Source organism: Patagioenas fasciata, chromosome 6 (genome assembly GCF_037038585.1).
Source record: "Patagioenas fasciata isolate bPatFas1 chromosome 6, bPatFas1.hap1, whole genome shotgun sequence".
Lineage (NCBI taxonomy): Eukaryota > Metazoa > Chordata > Aves > Columbiformes > Columbidae > Patagioenas > Patagioenas fasciata.
Window position 1 is genome coordinate 38,281,762 of NC_092525.1, and position 18,720 is coordinate 38,300,481.

Sequence of the window (18,720 nt, forward strand, 5' to 3'; positions counted from 1 at the left end):
GGAGGGTCTCAAATGACTGAATATGTTGGACGAACCCCTTGTCAGTTAATGTTGAGGGCAAATTCGTCAAGTACCTCTATTCCTCCCACTTGGTGGCCAGATCCACCTAATGGATATTGGTCTCGAAACTGTTTGTGCCATGCATGATCCCCTGCTTTATTCAGTTAATACATTCAGTAGTCCAAGGCATGCAAATCTCAGGCATGCCTATCGATCCTGAAATGGCAACAAAAAGAACGGGGTATGAATTAATGATTTTGAAAGATAACACCAAACTGGATCTAGCCACCCCTAGGCAGGTGCTGGCTAACTTTGCAGCCAAAGCACGAATCAATAGGATAGAAAGAAAAAGGAGGAATTGTGAGAAAAGAGGTGGTGATTCGTGCCAAGATGTTTAATGTTTACAGATATAACCAAAGGAGGCACGGGCTCTGAACCTGGAAAAGGAAAAGGTGGTTAAGTTCTGTGTAAAAAGTTATGAAACTTGTTCATGAAGTTATATTGATAGAGGGAACTAACATTTTAAAGGTCAACTATATAACTACATAATAAGAGCCTACTAGCGAACCAACACTTTAAGCCACAGAATGAATATCTAGTTTAGAGCTGTATGTAAGCAGTTGTATTAAGAAAAAAACAGAACCTCATCGAATGCCGAGATAAGAAGTTTTGCAGCACCAACTGCAACCTTGAGCAGACAAGAGAGCCAAGATTTACAGCAAAAAGGGGGCGCCAGTCTGGTTTCGGTCGACTTGGTAGCTTGGGTTCCAGGCAATTCATTGCAGTGAGCCAAAGGTAAAACGTTCACTGTGACGAAGCTGAACGATGTTCATCCTTCATCCAAAGACCCCCAACGACCCCTCCTCAAAACCACCAAGTGACTGCGCAGGCGCAGCAGGGGAGGGTCAAGAGGAGACTGTGGAAAGGGTTATGTGAGACTCATTTTAATAAGAATCGTGAAAGGTAATGAATATGTATGGGCGTTCCTGGGGTCATTATGAATATGTAACACCTTACTGTCCTTAAGCACACTTCTCATTGTTAAAAGGTGTGAGTGTTGGGCGGAGCGAATCCCCCGCGCACCCAGCGCTGTTTTGCTTGTGCTCTAATGAACACGTGTTTAAGGAATACAATGAAGGAATTGGATTAAACGTTGTTTATCCATAGAAAAAGCGTAAGTTATTTATTTCACTACGAAGCAGCCTCATTTTTTCACTCAGCTGTGTAATTGCTCTGACCATAGAAAGAGGGAAAAAAAGAGCAGAAACACTGAGAAATGAGCCAGTGTGTTTAACCACAATTCACATTTCTGGGGAAGGAACCCCCTTTGCGCGGGAAGAACACGTTCTTGATTTCAGTTGCCTATTCTTTAAATCCTTTAGTAGAACAGCGAATATATTGAATGGCAAAGTGAAAACATCACTGTAAATGACAAGAACTTCCTTTTTCCTTCCGCGGTTATGCTTGGACTTTGCGGTTTTGCGCTCGCCCCGGGCTCTGCCGCAGCACAAGTTGTGTTCCACGCACAGTTCGATGCCCACGCTCCCAGCTCGGTCCGTCTGTCCCGGCCCCGGCGCTTTGTCCGGCTGAGCAAGGGCTCGGACTGCGGGCGGGCTGAGGGCGGGGCAAGGGGGCGCGCGCGGAGCGGCGGCGAGCTGCGATTGGCCGGCTGCGGGCGGCACGTGCCGCCGCGAGGCCGCGTCCGGTCGCCGCGGTGCTCGCGGAGCCGTCGCCGCCGTTGGCGTCGGGGCGAGCGGTCGGTGCGAGAGAGAGCGGGAGTGCGGGGCTGGCGGAGCCGGCAGCAGCCCTGCCTGCGGACGCGGACACAGCGCCATGTGCGGGATCAGCTGCGGGCCCTGCTGCGGACGGGTATGAGCGAGCCGGGCCCCGCCGCCCGCCCTCCCCCGGGGCCGCGGGGGACACGGGCCGGGGGGTGGGGGGCAGCTCCGTGTGGCGAGAGAAGGGATTTGGTGCCTGCACAAGTGACGGGACGGGAGGAAACGGCCTCCAGTTGGGCGGGGGAGGCTCAGGTTGGCTATTGGGAACATTTCCTCCCAGAAACGGGAGGGAGTGCTGTCTGGGTGACCGGGCAGTGAGGTGACTGTGAACTGGCTGAGGGGAAGAAGCCAGAGAGTCGTGGTCAATGGGGCAGAGTCCAGTTGGAGGCCTGGATCTCATGCAGTGCCTCAGGGGTCAGTGCCGGGGCCTGTATTATTCAGTACATTCATCAATGATTTGGATGAGGGACTAGAGTGTCCTATCAGCAAGTTTGCTGGTGACACCAAGCTGGGAGGAGTGGCTGATACACCAGAGGCTGTGCTGCCATCCAGAGACCTGGACAGGCTGGAGAGCTGGGCAGGGAAAAAATTAATGAAATATAACAAGGGAAGGTGTAGATTCTTGCATCTGGGCAGGAACAACCCCAGGTTCCAGTGTAAGCTGGGGAATGACCTGTTAGAGAGCAGTGTAGGGGATAGGGACCTGGGGGTCCTGGGGACAGCAGGGTGAGCATGAGCCAGCACTGGGCCCTTGTGTCCAGGAAGGCCAATGGTACCTGGGGTGGGTTAGAAGGGGGTGGTCAGTAGGTCAGAGAGGTTCTCCTGCCCCTCTGCTCTGCCCTGGGGAGACCACACCTGGGTACTGTGTCCAGTTGTGGCCCCTCAGTTCCAGAAGGACAGGGAACTGCTGCAGAGAGTCCAGCGCAGCCACCAAGATGCTGAAGGGAGTGGAGCATCTCCCGTGTGAGGAAAGGCTGAGGGAGCTGGGGCTCTGGAGCTTGGAAGAGACTGAGGGGTGACCTTATTAATGTTTACAGATATCTAAAGGGTGAGTGTCAGGAGGATGAAGCCAGGCTCTTCTCGGTGACAACCAATGATAGGACAAGGGGTAATGGGTGCAAACTGGAACACAAAAGATTCCACTTAAATTTCAAGGAACTTCTTCATGGTGAGGGTGGCAGAGCCTGGCCCAGGCTGCCCAGGGAGGTTGTGGAGTCTCCTTCTCTGCAGACATTCAAACCCGCCTGGACACCTTCCTGTGGAACCTCAGCTGGGTGTTCCTGCTCCGGCGGGGGGATTGCACTGGATGAGCTTTCCAGGTCCCTTCCAGTCCCTAACTTTCTGTGATTCTGTAATTCTGAGAAAGGGTTATTAAACATTGGAACAGGCTGCCCAGGGCAGTGGTGGAGTCACCATCCCTGGAGGGGTTTAAAAGGCACAGAGATGAGGTTCTGAGGGACATGGGGCGGTGCCAGGGGTGGCTTAACAGTTCACTCAATGGTCTCTTCCAACCAAAATGATTCTATGATCCTGTTGTACAGTCTATTTTTTGCATTGTAATAGTGCCTAAAGTTCAGGGTTCATGTGATCTTGTCCTGGAACTTTTGCAAGGACGTTAAAAGTAAATGTGTTGCTATCTGTGATTCAAAACTGTTTTTCCGTTGTTTTCTAACAGGCTCGGAACTTCCCCTTTCGGAACCTGTCTCTTTGGAGATGTTGGAGCAGACCGAAGAGGAGGACACCCAGGCGGAAGAGACATGAGGAAGATGTGGAGTCTCTGCACAGCCTTGAGGAGACCCTGACCAAGCCAACCAAGGAAGAAGTGGAGACTCCAGTGCACATTGAGAAGACTCCAGAGCGCGTTGATGAGAGTCCAGAGATCTTTGAGCAGACAGTAAGGAAGACAAGAGAGGAAGATGCAGAGACTCCAGAGCACATTGACGAGACTACAAGCAAGATAAGAGAAGAAGATGCGAAGACTCCTGAGCGCATCGAGAACACTCTCAGCAAGATAACAGAGGAAGATGCAGAAGCTCCAGAGCGCATTGAGAACAGTCTAAGCAAGGCAACAGAGGAAGACACCGAGACTGCAGAGTGCACAGAGGAGACTCCAAGCGAGCCAACTGAAGAAGACGTGGAGACTCCAGAAAGCCTGGAAGAAAATGTGAGGAACCAACCTGGGGAAGATGTGGAGGTTCCACAGAGCGTTCAAGAGGCAAGTCACTGGTGCACAGACAGTTCTATATGACATAGGGCTATTTTAGAGATAAAAGAGGTAAAAACAAACAGAAAAGCAACCCCCCAAAAAAACCCAAACCCCGACTTCCCCAAACCAGGATTTGGTTGCACTGCACTCAGATCCTTTCTAATTGAGTTGTTGCTGTGCTTAAGGCTGTGGTACTCAGTATAGCCCTGAAACTTTAATTATTCAAGTGTTATATATGAAGAACAAACATTATGTGGTTGCAGGGGGACCAGTATATCTATTTCTAAAGTCAATTGTTACGTCTATTTTCAGTTCTCTAGTGCTTTGCTCCTCAGCGTGTATCAGCATGTTAATACAGCGGCTGTTAGTGCTGGGGTTCAGGAGATCTGGGCTCTCTGGTTTAATTCTTAGCTCTTTCATTGGCTTGTGCAGTAAGTTGTGCACTCAGCTCCTCTGTGCTTTCAGTTAAAAGCCCAAAAAGCCCCAGGTAACTAAAGGCAGCTAAAAAGTGGCAACTGAAGTGAGCGTTGTTGAGGTGTTGTGAGATCCTGGTGCTGGCATGCTGGTGTCTGCAGCCTGCGCTTGTGCAGGGACCATGTTCCTTTCTCTCTGACTTGTTTCTCTTGGCCCTTTTCCTAGCAGAGCACAACTGAGGATGGAGCTGAAGACACACAAGAAGGAGCTGTTGACTGCGACAGCCTGAGAAGAGCGCAGATCCAGCAGACTGACAGCGAAGGAGCAAGATGGCTCGGGGTAAGTAAAGCTGGCATGGTGGCCAAGCGCCCAGCTGATTAAAGTGTCCTCACTTCATTGCAATCAGTGCAGCTGTGGCAGTTTGAGCCAGAGGGTCAGGAGGTGGGTAGAACTTTTGTGTTATGTTGTGATGTTTCTACATTTTCTTCAGGATGCAAGGCAATAATATAAGAACTTGCTTTGGTGTAGTGTCCAGGTTGGTAGTATAGAGACTTTGAGCGGCAGATTTCCCATCTCTGCCTCCTGTTTTTACCAGGAGAAATATTAGAAAGTATTTTTGACCTGTGGTACATTTCCCAGCTGATGGGAAGAGTTTTTAGTGATGCTGCATTTGTAGAGTGATTTGGAGGCTTCTCAGCTGAAAAGCGTTGGCTGGTATTGGATGTGTCTGAGAGAAATGCAGCTCTAACTGCAAATTTCATAGAACCCATGTTGAAAGGAATACAACAGTTTTTGTTCATTTTGAGTGAGTTGGGCTTTATTACCAATTCCTTTAAGTACTGAGAAGCTTGAAATCTTGCTTAGTAGCTTCTCGAGGTACCAGTAGGTGAAGGAACTTAGATCTTTCATGCTACAAGAAGTCTAATAAACCTTTTTTCAACTTCTTGATGCTAAGAAAGCATCCGGGCTTTTTGAATGGTTGGCCCTGTTCTGAGAGAATGGTCAGTTTCAAAGCCAACCATGAGATTACAGCCTAAGCACTGGCAACACTTGCCTGTTTAAATAAGAAATGTCTTTATTGTCCTCCAGTATTTGATACAGCATTTGGTGTTTGGAGAGCCCAAACGGACAACATTGTTTAGTAACTAGAGATGGACTATTCCTGTGAAAAGGTGGAATGGAATCTGCGTTTCATTGTGCAGGCTGTGTCGGGGCTCTGGCTTCTGTCTGAGTTTTGTGCTTTGTCTTGGTTTCCACTTTGTAGGCTGAAGGGGACCAGTTACCTGCGGAACACACTGTCAGCCCGGACGAGACGTGCAAAAGCAGGGCCCTGAAAGCTGGAACTTTGGAAAAGCTGGTGGAGACACTTCCGACGGCCTTTGCCGATAATGACTTCACATACATCAACATCTTCCTCTCCACGTACAGGGCCTTTGCTTCCACCAGCACAGTCCTGGAACTGCTCCTGGACAGGTGAGAGCCGGGACAGAATGGAAACTGAGCCGTCATTTATTATACACGACAGGGGGATGTTGACAGAAAAGAATCCTGCAAAGTTCAGGATTTCAGCATAAACACACCATGTGTGAATGCACGCTGCCCACATCCCAAATCTCATTAAAGCTTAAGCGCCAGGTGGGGAAAGCATGCGTGGTCTGACCGCTAAGGAGCCAAACTGGGACCGACACAAGAAAACCAATACAACTTGTCCCGTAATAAAAGACCAGTGCACGGGGGATATGTGCAAACCCTTCATCTCTGCCACAGCTCCCCAGCCACGGTGGAATTGTCCAGCATGAAGCCCTTGTCTTCATGCCAATCGTATATGAATATGCCAATATCTGTATGTTTATGCCAATTGTATATGGATTACGCGCTTTGGGTTGCTCAGTAGAGGTTCCTCTAAACAGCCATCTCATTTTTTCAGATACGGAAACCTGGAGATCTCGGGCTCTGAAGAACATGGAAAGCAGAATTCCCCCGGATCCAGCACAGTGCTCAGGACGTAAGTTTGGTTTTGCAGCGCCCAGCGAGCCCCAGTCAGGGTTCGGTGCTGGAGCGGGAAGTGGGCAGCAGAACTGTTGTTTCCTGTGATAATTCACAGCCCTGTTTGCTTCAAGGGGCTTGTGTAAAGGCCAGGTATCAGCTGTCTCATAACATCCAATAATACAACGCAGAGAAAATCTTTAATGATTTTGAATGACTGCGCTGGTTTCTCAAGGTGTAATTGAAGAAGCAGCCTTTAGTTTCCTATAAAGTATTAATAACATTTCTTGCATAAAAAGAACAAATTAAATTCTGTGCTCACGGAAGTGTCCGTACTGCCTTCACGTGGGGGATGAATGTCTCAGTGTTCCTGTTGTTATATTAGGTACAGATCCATGCGATTGCATCAATACCTGCTGCGTACAACCCATGTGTTCTCTCTGAATTTGCTCACAGTGCGATGGCATCGATTTTACAAACCTGGCTTCACCAGTGTGCCGATGATTTCCGAGAGCCACCCGACTACGTGTGTCTGCAGAAGGTGCTGAGTTATCTGAAGAAGAACATGCCTGGCTCTGACCTGGAGAAGAAGGCGCAGAACCTCCTGGAGGAGTTCCGGAAAGAAGAACGGGAGAATGATGGTAAAGTACCTTTCTCTGCTGTCTCTGTGTTCTCCCAGCGTCAAGCCTGACATGTCCCCTTATCCAGGGCACAAAGCTTCCTGTGCCGTGAGCCGAAAATTCGTAAGGGCTCACGTGGTATGTGAATGAGAACTGGAATCAACTTCCAGCCTTAGTAGGGGGACTAAGTTCTTCTACATGCATTATTCTCACATTGGCTGCGTGTTTTTCAGTCCCCGTTGGCTCTGGAGCGCATAACGGTAGGACTGGTGTGCTGAAAAGGCCCAGGTTTAGACTTAGTGCTGCGGCAGCCAAGGCTGCTGATCAATTCTGCACATCCCGTGAGAGGGGCGGACTTGCCGGGAGGGGCGGCCAGAACGGGGGACCCAAAGTGACCAGCTCGGTAGGTTTTCCACGTTGTGCAGCATCTGGAACTGGGAGATCACCAGGGTCTCGCTGTCCTCGTCCATGGCCGGCATCTGAAGAGGAGCCTGCCTGCCATCCTAGGCGTGGTTCCAGGCCCTGCAACCCTGAATCCAGCTCTGGTTTACTGCCGAGTCCAGCCCAGGGCATCCAGGGGCCTGTCCTGCAGCTGCTGGAGCCACGATTGGTTTTGTATATTTTGCATTACTTTCTCTCCTCATCAGTAGTACTAGCAAAGCATGTTTTGACTTTCCAACTGGTCTCGCTCCCTTCTCCTCCTCTTCCCTTGAAACGTGGACATAAGAGCATTCTCAGCGTAATATTTTGGGGGTATAATTGCAGTCTTGTCTCTTTGCAGTTCACCTGTTTTTCAGACTATAGAATGCATAAATGCTGACAAGTAGATTATCAAAGTTCTGCAGTGTTAATAAGGAGTTGTTGTGGGGGGGTTGGTAGGTTTTTTCTTCCCAAAGAATGGTTAGTGAATGGGTTAAGGCACTTCTCAGGTAAGAGACCCTGAACAGCTCAGTTCTCCCTGTTTCTTTTTCTTCTACCTTCTCTTTGCCCATTTAATCTTCGGGTCCTTCTCTTTCTCCCTAAAATATGCAGCACAGTGAGGCCGTTACCCCAGGCAGGTCCCTTTGCATGTTCTGCTCTTCTATGTAGTGATTTTTCAAATATCTGCTTCAATTACTTGTTTTCTGTATAAATTCACTGACTCGTGTTTTCCCCGCTGGCCAGACGCATTCCACAGCCTTTCTCCCTGCAACCCGGATGAGGAAGAGGAACTGGAGATCAGCGGCCCAGAAGAATTCTCATTGTTCCAAGAAGACCTGATGGCAGAACAGCTGACATACATGGACGCGGTGCGTAGATCATACGTGTTACTTGAAATGCTTGGGGAAGTAGTTTTGGGCTGACCCCTCAGAAATAGCGTATTTTGACTGTATCTTAGGCTATCTCACCTGAAGATGTATAAGTACTTTATAACTGTAGTGCTCCGATTTGGCTTATTTGTATCAGTCTCTTTCAAAAGTATCATCATATGGAAATCTTTCCCCTCGGTAATGTAAGTTATAGAAAGGTGTCTTTTATTTTTCCAGGACAGTTTATCTGACAGTTCTTTTAGGGTGTCAGGCCTAAAGAGTTATACCAAAGTGTATATTTTAAACTGGAGAGAAAACCAATATTTCCCTTTTAATACCATATTAGATTCAGATGCAGTTTGTACTGTAACCATGCATTTCTTGCTGTGGGCAGTAGCGATCCAGGCTGAGTTGGACACCTCTGTTTCCCTCTAGACACTCTTCCAGAACGTTGTGCCCCACCACTGCCTGGGCTGCATCTGGTCCCGAAGGGACAAGAAGGAGAACAAACAGCTGGCACAGAGCATCAGAGCCACCATCTCGCAGTTCAACGCCGTCACCAACTGCGTGCTCAGCACCATCCTGGAGAGCAAAGAACTAAAGACACAGCAGCGAGCGAAGATCTTGGAGAAGTGGATTCGTATCGCACGTGTAAAGCGTTTATTCACGACTGTTTAACGTTCCTTGTGCGGGTGCCGTGAAGCTGGGAGGGGACAGGGGGGTTGTTGGGCAGTGATATTTTTGATGCTCAGTATTTGTAGAGCTGCCCGCTTAGCAGGGAGAATGTGCAGCAAGCAGGACACGGGGCAGACAGAAGAGCTCTGACTATTGGTGATGCTGACGTTTAACGCTCCTGTGTTTCTAACCGCTCCTTTCACAGCAATGTAGGGTCCTGAACAACTTTTCATCTCTGAAGGCCATCGTTTCCGCCTTGCAGTCCACCTCGGTTTATCGCCTAAAGAAGACCTGGGCCTGCGTTCCAAAGTAAGGCTGTGCAGTGTGTCACTGGATGTGTTTTGGTGCTTTTATCTTTTCTGTGCCCAACTGTTAACAATTCTTGAGAAATATATTGTACCCTGATCTGATTCAGAGTGCTTACAAACAACTTAAATGATCTAATCTTTTCCTGTACAGGGACGCAATGCTGATCTTTGAAGACCTTTGCGAAATCTTCTCCGACTCTGACAACTTTGCGACGAGCAGGGAGCTGCTGATGAAGGTGGGAATTAGCTTGAGTTGCCAGGTTGTGATCTCACCCAAAGCCGAGCTCAGCCCTGTTCCTAACCAATGAGCTCCCGTATGTGGTGCTTTGGGGAAGACGGGTCTGTAAATCCCGGCTTTACTGCTGGGGCGAGAGGTGCCGCACAGCGAGATTTGACGCAGAGGAGTTACGAATGAGCGCTTTGGCTTATATACCGCTCTGTGCAGACATGAACTGCTGGCTGAGATACCAGGGTGATGTCGTGAAAGCATCATTTACAAGAGTGCTGTTTGGTGAAGCAGACGAGTTGTGTTTTGTTTGCTTCCACAGGAGAATTCTAATTAGTATTATTATTATTATTACTTCTCAGTCAGTTAACCCACCATTGCTCTGACCGTTTGCAGGGAGTCACACAAGGCACGGTACCTTACCTGGGTACCTTCCTAACAGACCTTGTCATGCTGGACACAGCCCTTCAGGACTATCTCGAGGTAATTTGGGGCAATTTTTGGAATCCTAAATATCCTCCCTCCCTTGCAGACACTGTGTCTGCTCCTGCATCTTCCACTGGGTGCTAGTGCAGTTCCTAAAAATGGAGGACTCTATTTAAATAGACCCAGGTACACGAGAGCTGTGGTTTATCCTAGAGCTGGAAAGAGGTCTTTGTAGAGGCCTTTGGTCAGGGCAGCTCTGGCCTTTCCCTTGGTGTCGCTACTTCATCCTGTTTGTGATTAAGTCCAGCCGAGCCTGTGCTCTTCTCCTCTGATCCCTTCTCTGTCCTTCCAACAGGGCGGCCTGATCAATTTTGAGAAGCGGCGAAGGGTAAGTGGAACGGTGACTGTTCTGTGATCGTTAGTGCCTGACGCTCTCTGCTAGAGCGTTCTCTTGGCGAGGCCTGTTGTCTTTGCTCGGGCGTATCCAACAGGCGCTCACGTTACTCAGAGGGTGAGGAAGGAACAGTCCCCGGCACGCTGTGAACCTCTGCCGGGCTGTGAGGGGCAGCGCGGGAAGAGAAATTCCTTTTAGATGCGGGCAGCAGGGGAAGAGGAGCTGCAGGGCACTCGCTGCCACGGGATTTACGTCTGGGGCACGTTCCCCCCGTTTGGTGTTCACGGGAACACGTTACACGAGCGTGTTCTGTGTGCTGGGAGCGAATCAGACCTGCTGGCATGAGACCTTTGCTGGCCACAAGATACAGTCTGTGACCATCTTCCTTGTGCTGCAGTAAATAGTTGTGGGTAAAAGGTGCAGAGAGCAAAGCGGGTACCTGGGACCGAGAAATCAAGGCTGAGCGTTGCCTTCCAGCCTGAGCCTTGTTGGTCATGGATCAGTAGGAGCGAAGGTGCCGGGGTTTCCTCTGTCCGAGGGCAGTCGCGCCAGATCTCGGACAGAATTATTTTGGGCAAGTGTGTGTGCAAGCGGAGTGAGGGAAGAGCAGCGCGTTCCAGTCACACGTTGGGGGCAGCGTTTTGTGTTCCCCTGGGCCAAGTGTGAGTGCACAGAGCCGGGGAGGATCAGGCTCTGCTGTCATCACAGGCACCTCTCGTTCTTTCCCTTGCTTAGTGCCTGAGAACCACCTACGTACAGAGCGGGATTCCTCTCTCGGCGCCGCTCTGGCCACGCAGGGGTGACGGGAAGGGTGAGCTGCAGAGTTGCAGCGTTTGAAACAGTGGTTCTCGAAATAGTCACTTCTTCAACTGAAACCGACCCGCGGGTCCAACTCAGTTTGTCCTGGATCTGTTGCTGCGTGTGTTTAGTGTATTAACGAGACTGGCTTTATTTTTCTAATTAGAATTCCTATTTTATTATTTGTTTTCTTAGGAGTTTGAAGTAATCACACAGATTAAGCTGTTGCAGTCCTCATGTAACAGCTATTGCATGGCACAAGATGAGAAATTCGTGCAGTGGTTTAGGAGGCAGCGGCATTTAAGTGATGAGGAGAGGTAGGGTCTCAGCCCGGCTGGCGAAGCAGCTTTTCTTCCCCCGCAGGCAGGTTCAGGTTCTCTCAGCCTTGAGCTCTGCGCTGCCAGGAGCTGCTCCCGGAGAGTGGAAATACACACGCACAGAGCTGCGCTCCTCCTTGTGGGGATGAACCCTCTGGGACGTGGGAGTGACCCAGGGCTTCTCAAATACGGCCACTCTGAGATATTTCACTAATGGTATTGCCCGTTCTGCAGTTTCCGTCTTTCACGTGAAATCGAAGGAGCAGCTGACAAGAGCACCGCGTCGGGCAGAGCTCAGAAGAGCGTGGTGAAGAGATTCAGCCTGTGAGTACAACGGGGAGGGGGTTTGGTGCCTGAATATGAACTGAAATAAATCAAACACCAGCTGACAAACCTGGCTGGGGATCCAGAGCACTGCGGTGCAAATAAGGACAGAGTCTAATTTGATAAACACACACAAGCAATAGGCCACTCGCGATAGGAAAACACAACAGCAGGTCAGATTGTTGAAGCAAGTGACAGCTTTGCTCAGCCCAGCTCTGTTGTGCTTTCTTTTCCCCCCTAGGCCGTTCCTGGGCTTGGGGGTGAGCGCCCACAGCACCCCCGTCAACGCGCAGCCCAAACCTGCTCCAGGTGGGAGCTCTGGGGACAGCACCGTCACCATCGTCCCTCCCACCGCCACTGCTGAGGAGCCTCAGCACAAGGTAGGGCCCGGGCCCTGCGTTCAGCACAAACAGCCTGTGCGAGGCTGCTGACGCTGCCGGTGGCCCCAGGCGCTTGCCCAAGCCTGTGGGTCTTGACTGGAGCGTTGCTGACAGTTGAAGGGAGGGACCTGAGCTCTGGGAAAGGCGATTTTGGGGGAAGGGCTCATGTGCATCAGCCCAGCCTAATTCTGGGGCAGGCAGAGCAGCTGAGCGAGTGAGAAGCAGGTGAGGTCAGAGCTCGCCAGCCCTGTGCTTTGACCTGCCAGGAACTGCCCAGACCAAGCCTTGTCTGGGCTGGGTTCCGTTCCCAGGGAGCTTTGTCCTGCAGACTCTGCTCTCTTGACCTAAACTGCCTTAACTGGGTTGCCTAAGCCCTCGTTAAGGCTGTTGTGCTGAAGAGTGTCATCTTTAGCTTTTGGATCTTTGAAATTAAATGGTAATGAATGTGTTTGATCTCATCTCCCCCCTTGCTGCCATCTGGTGACAAGTGCTCCAAGAAGTGCCCCGGCTCCGTGACTCCCATTCCATCAAAAGAAGTGCCGCCAGTCCTGCCCCTCTACAACCAGCAGAGCGGAGACAGCTGCATCATCCGCACCAGCGTAGAAGAGGACAGAAGCGGCAACATCTACAGGAGCATCCTGGTGAGTGGTGGGAACAGCAAAGCGCTGTTACTGTGGGTGGTGTTTTCACCCCAGGTGACTTGAATGGTGCTTTTAGTTTTGGAAACACCTATTCCCTGATCAAACCTCCTTGACAGGGAACATGACAGATGTTACAAATCAAAACATGTGGAGCAGGGGATGAATGAGAGGTTTGCAAAGAGCATCTCTCAAGGTTTCTGGCCTTGAAATTGAAGCTTGCATTTGATCAACAATGCCAAGGGAAGCACTTTGAGCCAGTGCCGGCTTTGCTGCCCCTGCTCTTCTGCCAGCGCCGGCTGTTGTGTGTCCAGCTCAGCACTGGGGTGTGTGAGCTGTGACGCAAGGTGCCCCTTCCCCAGCAAACCCAGCTCCAAGGCCCAGAATCTTTGCAGGACATCACAGAAAGTGTTTAGCAGGGGAGACTGTGGATGAATGGATGTCTGCAAAGAGCAGCTGGGGCAGCTCTTGCTGCGGATTCGATGGCTGCTGAGAACAAGGTCTCACCTCTGCGAGTGGTTGCTCAGGAGAGCAGAGGCTGTGATTTGCTGCTGCATTTCTAGAGCAGTGTCTGTTGTCTTGAACTAACTCCACCACCAGGTGTCACAAAGAGCGTGTTTTAGTGTCTGGCAGAATCTACGACTTAGTTACTAAGCCACTGTAATTTTTCAGTTCTTCGAAATCGTTCCAGGACCAAGCAGTCTGCAGAAAGACAGGCCTTTGCTAATTATTAAATCATTATAGAGTGAATAAAGCAGAAGCCCTCATTGCAACCCTCTCTTTGCAGCTGAGTAACCAAGAGAAGGCTCCTGCTGTCATCCAGCGAGCCATGGAGAAGCACAACCTGCAGTCTGGCTCGGCTGAGGATTACGAGCTGGTCCAGATCATCTCCGCGGACAAAGGTGGGGAAGCAGAACTCTGCTGCTGCTGCTGCTGCTTGAAGAGCTCTGCTGCATTTTGCCGGCAAGAGTAACACGCGAAGCGACGTCAGAAACGCCATCGCCACGTTGTCCCAGCTGCCGGTGAGAACAAACCCCTAACGCTGAGTGGGGCGCCCATTAACGCTCTCTCTGCTCCCTCTCTTGCAGAGCTGGCCATCCCACCCAAGGCGAACGTGTTCTACGCCATGAACACCCAGGCCAACTTCGACTTCGTCCTGAGAAGAAAAGCTGCAGCACAGGAGGAGCCCGCACTTCATGGATTGTAATGGCTGAGCTCTGTATAAGATTTACTGTGTATATTATGAGTATGTAAACTTTTTTCCCCCCAGGTTTAGTCTGGAGTTGATATATTTTAATATGTGACCTGTAGATAATGTTTGAGCTTTGTATAATATTTAATCTTTATATAACAAGTATATTAACTTTTTTCCAGTTTCTGTCTGCAGTTAATGTATTTTAAGACTTGATGTTTTTATCATATTTAATCTTTCCATACTTCTATAGAAACATTCAATATTATATAATCTTTTTTCTACTGATTTCTGCTTGGAGTTACTATATTTAAATAGCTTAGCTTTATAGAATATTTTAGCTTTGTATAATATTTAATATTCATAGAGTAAGTACGTAAACTTTTTTCCACTAAGTTCTCCTTGGAGTTAATATATTTAAATGTTTTAGCTGTATATAATATTTGAGCGTTAATTAATATTTTTATTTAATGTACTAATATTTACTAGTATTCTAAAATTATATTTAATGTACAAATATTTATTTTTTAAAATATACTAATATTTAATATTTATTTAAAATTTTATTTAATGTACTAATATTTACTATTTATTTAATATGTGCATTTAATGTACTAATATTTAATATTTATTTAATATGTACATAGACCTTCCCCAATAATTATTTTCTGGAGTTGATATATTTTATTATTAAATCTTTATATAATATTTGAGCTTTGTTTAATATTTACTATTTATAGGGTAAGTATATCAACTTTTTTCAACCCATTTTTCTCTGGAGTTAATGTATTTTAATGTTTCTTCTGTATATAGTGTTTGAGCTTTATTTCACATATATATATATATGCATATAAAATAAATAGATAAACTTTTTTCCACCCTTTTTTTCTGCAGTTAATAGATACTAATAATTGAGCTTTATATAACACATAATCTTTATTTAATATTTATATAATAAATACTTGAATTTTTTTCCACCAATTCTTGTCTGGCATTAAAATATTTTAATATTTGATCCCTATGTCATATTTAATCTTTACATAGATGTAACATCTCTATAGTAAATACGTAACTTTTTTCCACTAATTCTTCTCTTGAGTTAATATATATTAAGATTAGAGCTTTTATATACTACATAACCTTTATCTAATACATAATCTTTATTTGTATAATAAATATATGAACTTTTTTTCACACCAGTTCTTGTCTGGCGTTAAGTATTTTAATATTTGAACCTTATGTAGTATTTAGTCTTTATATAGATGTAACATTTCTATAATAAATACGTAACTTTTTTCCACTAATTCTTCTCTTGAGTTAATGTATATTAAGATTAGAGCTTTTATATCATACATAATCTTTATTTAATAGATAATCTTTATTTACATAATAAATATGTGAACTTTTTTTCCCCACCAATTCTTGTCTGGCGTTAAAATATTTTAATATTTGATCCTTATGTAGTATTTAGTCTTTATATAGATGTAACATTTCTATAATAAATACGTAACTTTTTTCCACTAATTTTTGTCTGGAGTTAATATAGTTTAATATTTGATCTTTATATCGTATTTAATCTTTATATATTATTTACTGTTTCTATAAAAGTATGTAAACATTTTTCCAGTATTTTTTGATCTGGAGTTACTAGGATTAATATTTAAGCTTTATATAATACAAAATCTTTATTTAATATTTATATAATAAATACTTGATCTTTATTCCACCAATTCTTGTCTGGAGTTAGTGTATTTTAGTGTTTGATCTCTAGATAAGATCTTTATATGATATTTAATCTTTATATAATATTGAATGTTTCTATAATAAATAGATTATTTTTTGACAACTAATTTGTGTCTGGAGTTAATATATTTTAATGTTTGATTTTGTATTCTATTTAATCTTTATTTAATATTTAATACTTATATAATAAATATGCAAACGTTTTCCCACCAATTCTTGTCTGGAGTTAGTGTATTTTAGTGTTTGATCTTTATATAATGTTTGAGCTTTGTATAATATTTAATGTTTCTATAATAAATAGATGAACTTTTTAACACTAATTTACATCTGGGGCTAATGTATTTAAATATTTGATCTTTATGTAACATTCAATCTCTATAGAACCTTTAATGTTTCTATAATAAATATGTCAACTTTTCCCGCTCATCAGTGTCTCGTTCATCTCTTTTCCTCTCTGAGACTGCACCGTGGTCTGAGAGTTTCCACCTTTTCCCCACTGTCTCCATCACGGCATTTTCTGCTCCTGGCAAAAAGACGACCCCGAATTTAAGCCGCCTCTTGCGTTCTGGTTGTACTTAAACTACCCAGGGAGACAGCACACTGTTGTCAGGTTGTCAGGTTCTGGTGACAGCCTTAGAACCGGTGATGCGCACCAACCCTGCCTGTGACCTTGGTGTGAGCAGCTCCACTTGCTCCTCACCCTGGGGAAACTGCTCCTGGCTCCGGGTCTGTCACCCTCACTGCGGGGTCTGCACCAGCCGGGGCTCCGGGGGCTTCGCTCTCGTGCTCCACAGCAGAGGACAAACCCCACACTCACAGGAGAACACAATAACTCATGGAGCAGCCGAGCTTCACAGGAAAGGGGAAAAATAGCAGAAAAAGAGCAGAACAGCGGAGAAGGGTTTGCACTGGCTCCTGCCTTTCCAAAACACAGTCAGTGCTGAGCAGGGAAAGCCCGGACAACACCAGCCCAGGAGCTGAAAGCACAAGTGTGGTCACCTGCTGAAGTGAAGGGTGTTTGGGGTTGCACTGGGAAGCAGTTTTAGTCCTTCTGGGTGAGCAGCCTGGGTGGTGCTCACCGCATTGGGAAGAAGAAACCCAAAAGAACAAAACAAGTAGAATTCTTGATAGATATGGGGGCAACACTAATTAAAACCTGAAAAGAAGAAACTCCAACCCCATGATGGGAGGGGCCTTTTCTTGTTTTGTTAACTACAGAAACAGCTGTCGGGAGGGCAGAGAAAGGATGGACACGCGTCTCTCGAGTTAGAGGAGCCCTGATGGAAGAAAGAACCTGGAAAGTAACTCAGGAACCAGGGGAACTGAAATTGAAATTGACACGGGATTGGTGATGTAACTACTATTAGTGTTATGGATGTGAATGAAAATGAGAATGGCTTAATAGTTAAATGTGTTGAACCGAGTTGTATATGGAATTCTCATTTTATATTTGATGTTTAGGTTGTAAATGGACTGTGGTATAAGCATATCCACAAAGGGAACTTCCCGACAGGATTGTGTAAGAAATGTCTAAGAACAGAAGATAAGGAAACCAGGGCTCGGTTGAGGATTCCGGTCGCCACTGGAGGAACAGAAAAAGAATAGCGGAGAATGGTGGGAGGTATTTACTGAAGGGGTGAATGGGAATTTAGAGCCCACCAGTGATGAGGAGAACAGAGTGCAGAAAGAGAAACCACATTCCGTGTTGCTCCTGTTGTTCCTGGGAAGTGAAGGCCAAGAGCTGGGAAACGATAAAAAGTCGCCACGCTAACGGCAAAAATAGGAAAGGTGGGGACGTGGCCCTTGCTGCCGAGAAGATGACGAACTCGGCTGCGGCTGCAGCCTGGTCGGCCAGAGAGGCAGGGGGTGCAGAACCCTGGACCTGATCCTCTTGCTAGCAGTGGCGACTTATTGTTCCCAACTTAGCCTGGCCAATCCCTGTACCAAGTGCTACGAGCGTGTGAGAATAGGGAGACTAACCCAATATGTTCTACATTATCACGCTCATACTAATTCTGGATGTTATGATAGAACAAAATTGGAGAAGTCTGAAATCCAAGGGCAGGAATTATAGGTAGCAACTAAGCTAGGGAAAGGTGGACTGGCTGTAGGCTGTGTCTCCTGCCCTAGGGGAGAACAGAATACCCGTTTTACACAAGCTGGGGAGTGGGGCTATTCAGACGGAGGGGCAGTGCAAGATCAGTAGAAGGAGGAGTTAGTTAAGAGTGCCACTCAGGAATTAAAAGGAAAGCAAGAGCAACAGAAATTGGTACAGAACAGCAGTGATTGGTGTGAAGAATTAAGGCAAAAAGACAAAGGATTACAGTTACCAAGAGTAGGGAAAAACCTGTTTATAGATCTTATGGAAAAGATAGCCCGCTCCCTGAAATGCCTGTACACCAATGCGTGCAGCGTGGGGAATAAGCAGGAGGAGTTAGAATCCTATGTTCGGTCGGGAGATCATGATCTGGTGGCAATTACAGAAACGTGGTGGGACAGTTCACATGACTGGAATGTGGTCATGGATGGCTACGCCCTTTTCAGGAAAGACAGGCCAGCCAGGCGTGGTGGTGGAGCTGCTCTCTATGTGAGAGAGCAACTGCAATGTACTAAATTCTGCCCAGGAGCGGATGAGGAGCGAGTTGAGAGTGTATGGGTCAGGATCAAGGGGCAGGCTGGCAGGGGTGATACTGTTGTAGGTGTCTATTACAGGCCACCAGATCAGGCTGAGGGAGTTGATGAGGCCTTCTATGCGCAGCTGAGAGTGGCCTCACAGTCACAGGCCCTGGTTGTTGTGGGTGATTTTAACTTCCCTGATGTTTGCTGGAAGGACCATTCAGCCAGCCAGCCACAGTCCAGGAGGTTCCTCCAGTGCATTGATGACAACTTCCTCATGCAGATGGTGGAGGAGCCGACCAGGAGAGGTGCACTGCTGGATCTCATCCTCACTAACAAGGAGGTTCTGGTCGAAGCAGTAAAGGTCGAGGGCTGCCTGGGTTGCAGTGA

The 18,720-nt window shown here is 47.0% G+C and overlaps 1 protein-coding gene across 1 annotated transcript; it reads left to right on the forward strand.

Moving 5' to 3' along the window:
* Positions 1-6,844: 6,844 nt before the first annotated feature.
* On the forward strand, positions 6,845-13,986 carry LOC139828332 (ral guanine nucleotide dissociation stimulator-like 1). Its single transcript, XM_071810600.1, has 13 exons — positions 6,845-6,925; positions 8,207-8,293; positions 8,729-8,944; positions 9,174-9,277; positions 9,428-9,569; positions 9,899-9,985; positions 10,284-10,316; positions 11,316-11,429; positions 11,712-11,761; positions 12,003-12,141; positions 12,630-12,782; positions 13,567-13,681; positions 13,868-13,986. The coding sequence occupies exons 1-13, from the start codon at positions 6,845-6,847 to the stop codon at positions 13,984-13,986; spliced, it is 1,440 nt and encodes a 479-aa protein (XP_071666701.1).
* Positions 13,987-18,720: the final 4,734 nt, after the last annotated feature.

Coding starts and splice junctions, on each gene's coding strand:
- LOC139828332 (XM_071810600.1), top strand. CDS start 6,845: ATGGCATCGATTTTACAAACCTGGCTTCACCAGTGTGCCGATGATTTC. Junction 9,278..9,427: donor ACCTGGGCCTGCGTTCCAAA/GTAAGGCTGTGC, acceptor TTTCCTGTACAG/GGACGCAATGCTGATCTTTG. Junction 12,142..12,629: donor CTGAGGAGCCTCAGCACAAG/GTAGGGCCCGGG, acceptor TCTGGTGACAAG/TGCTCCAAGAAGTGCCCCGG.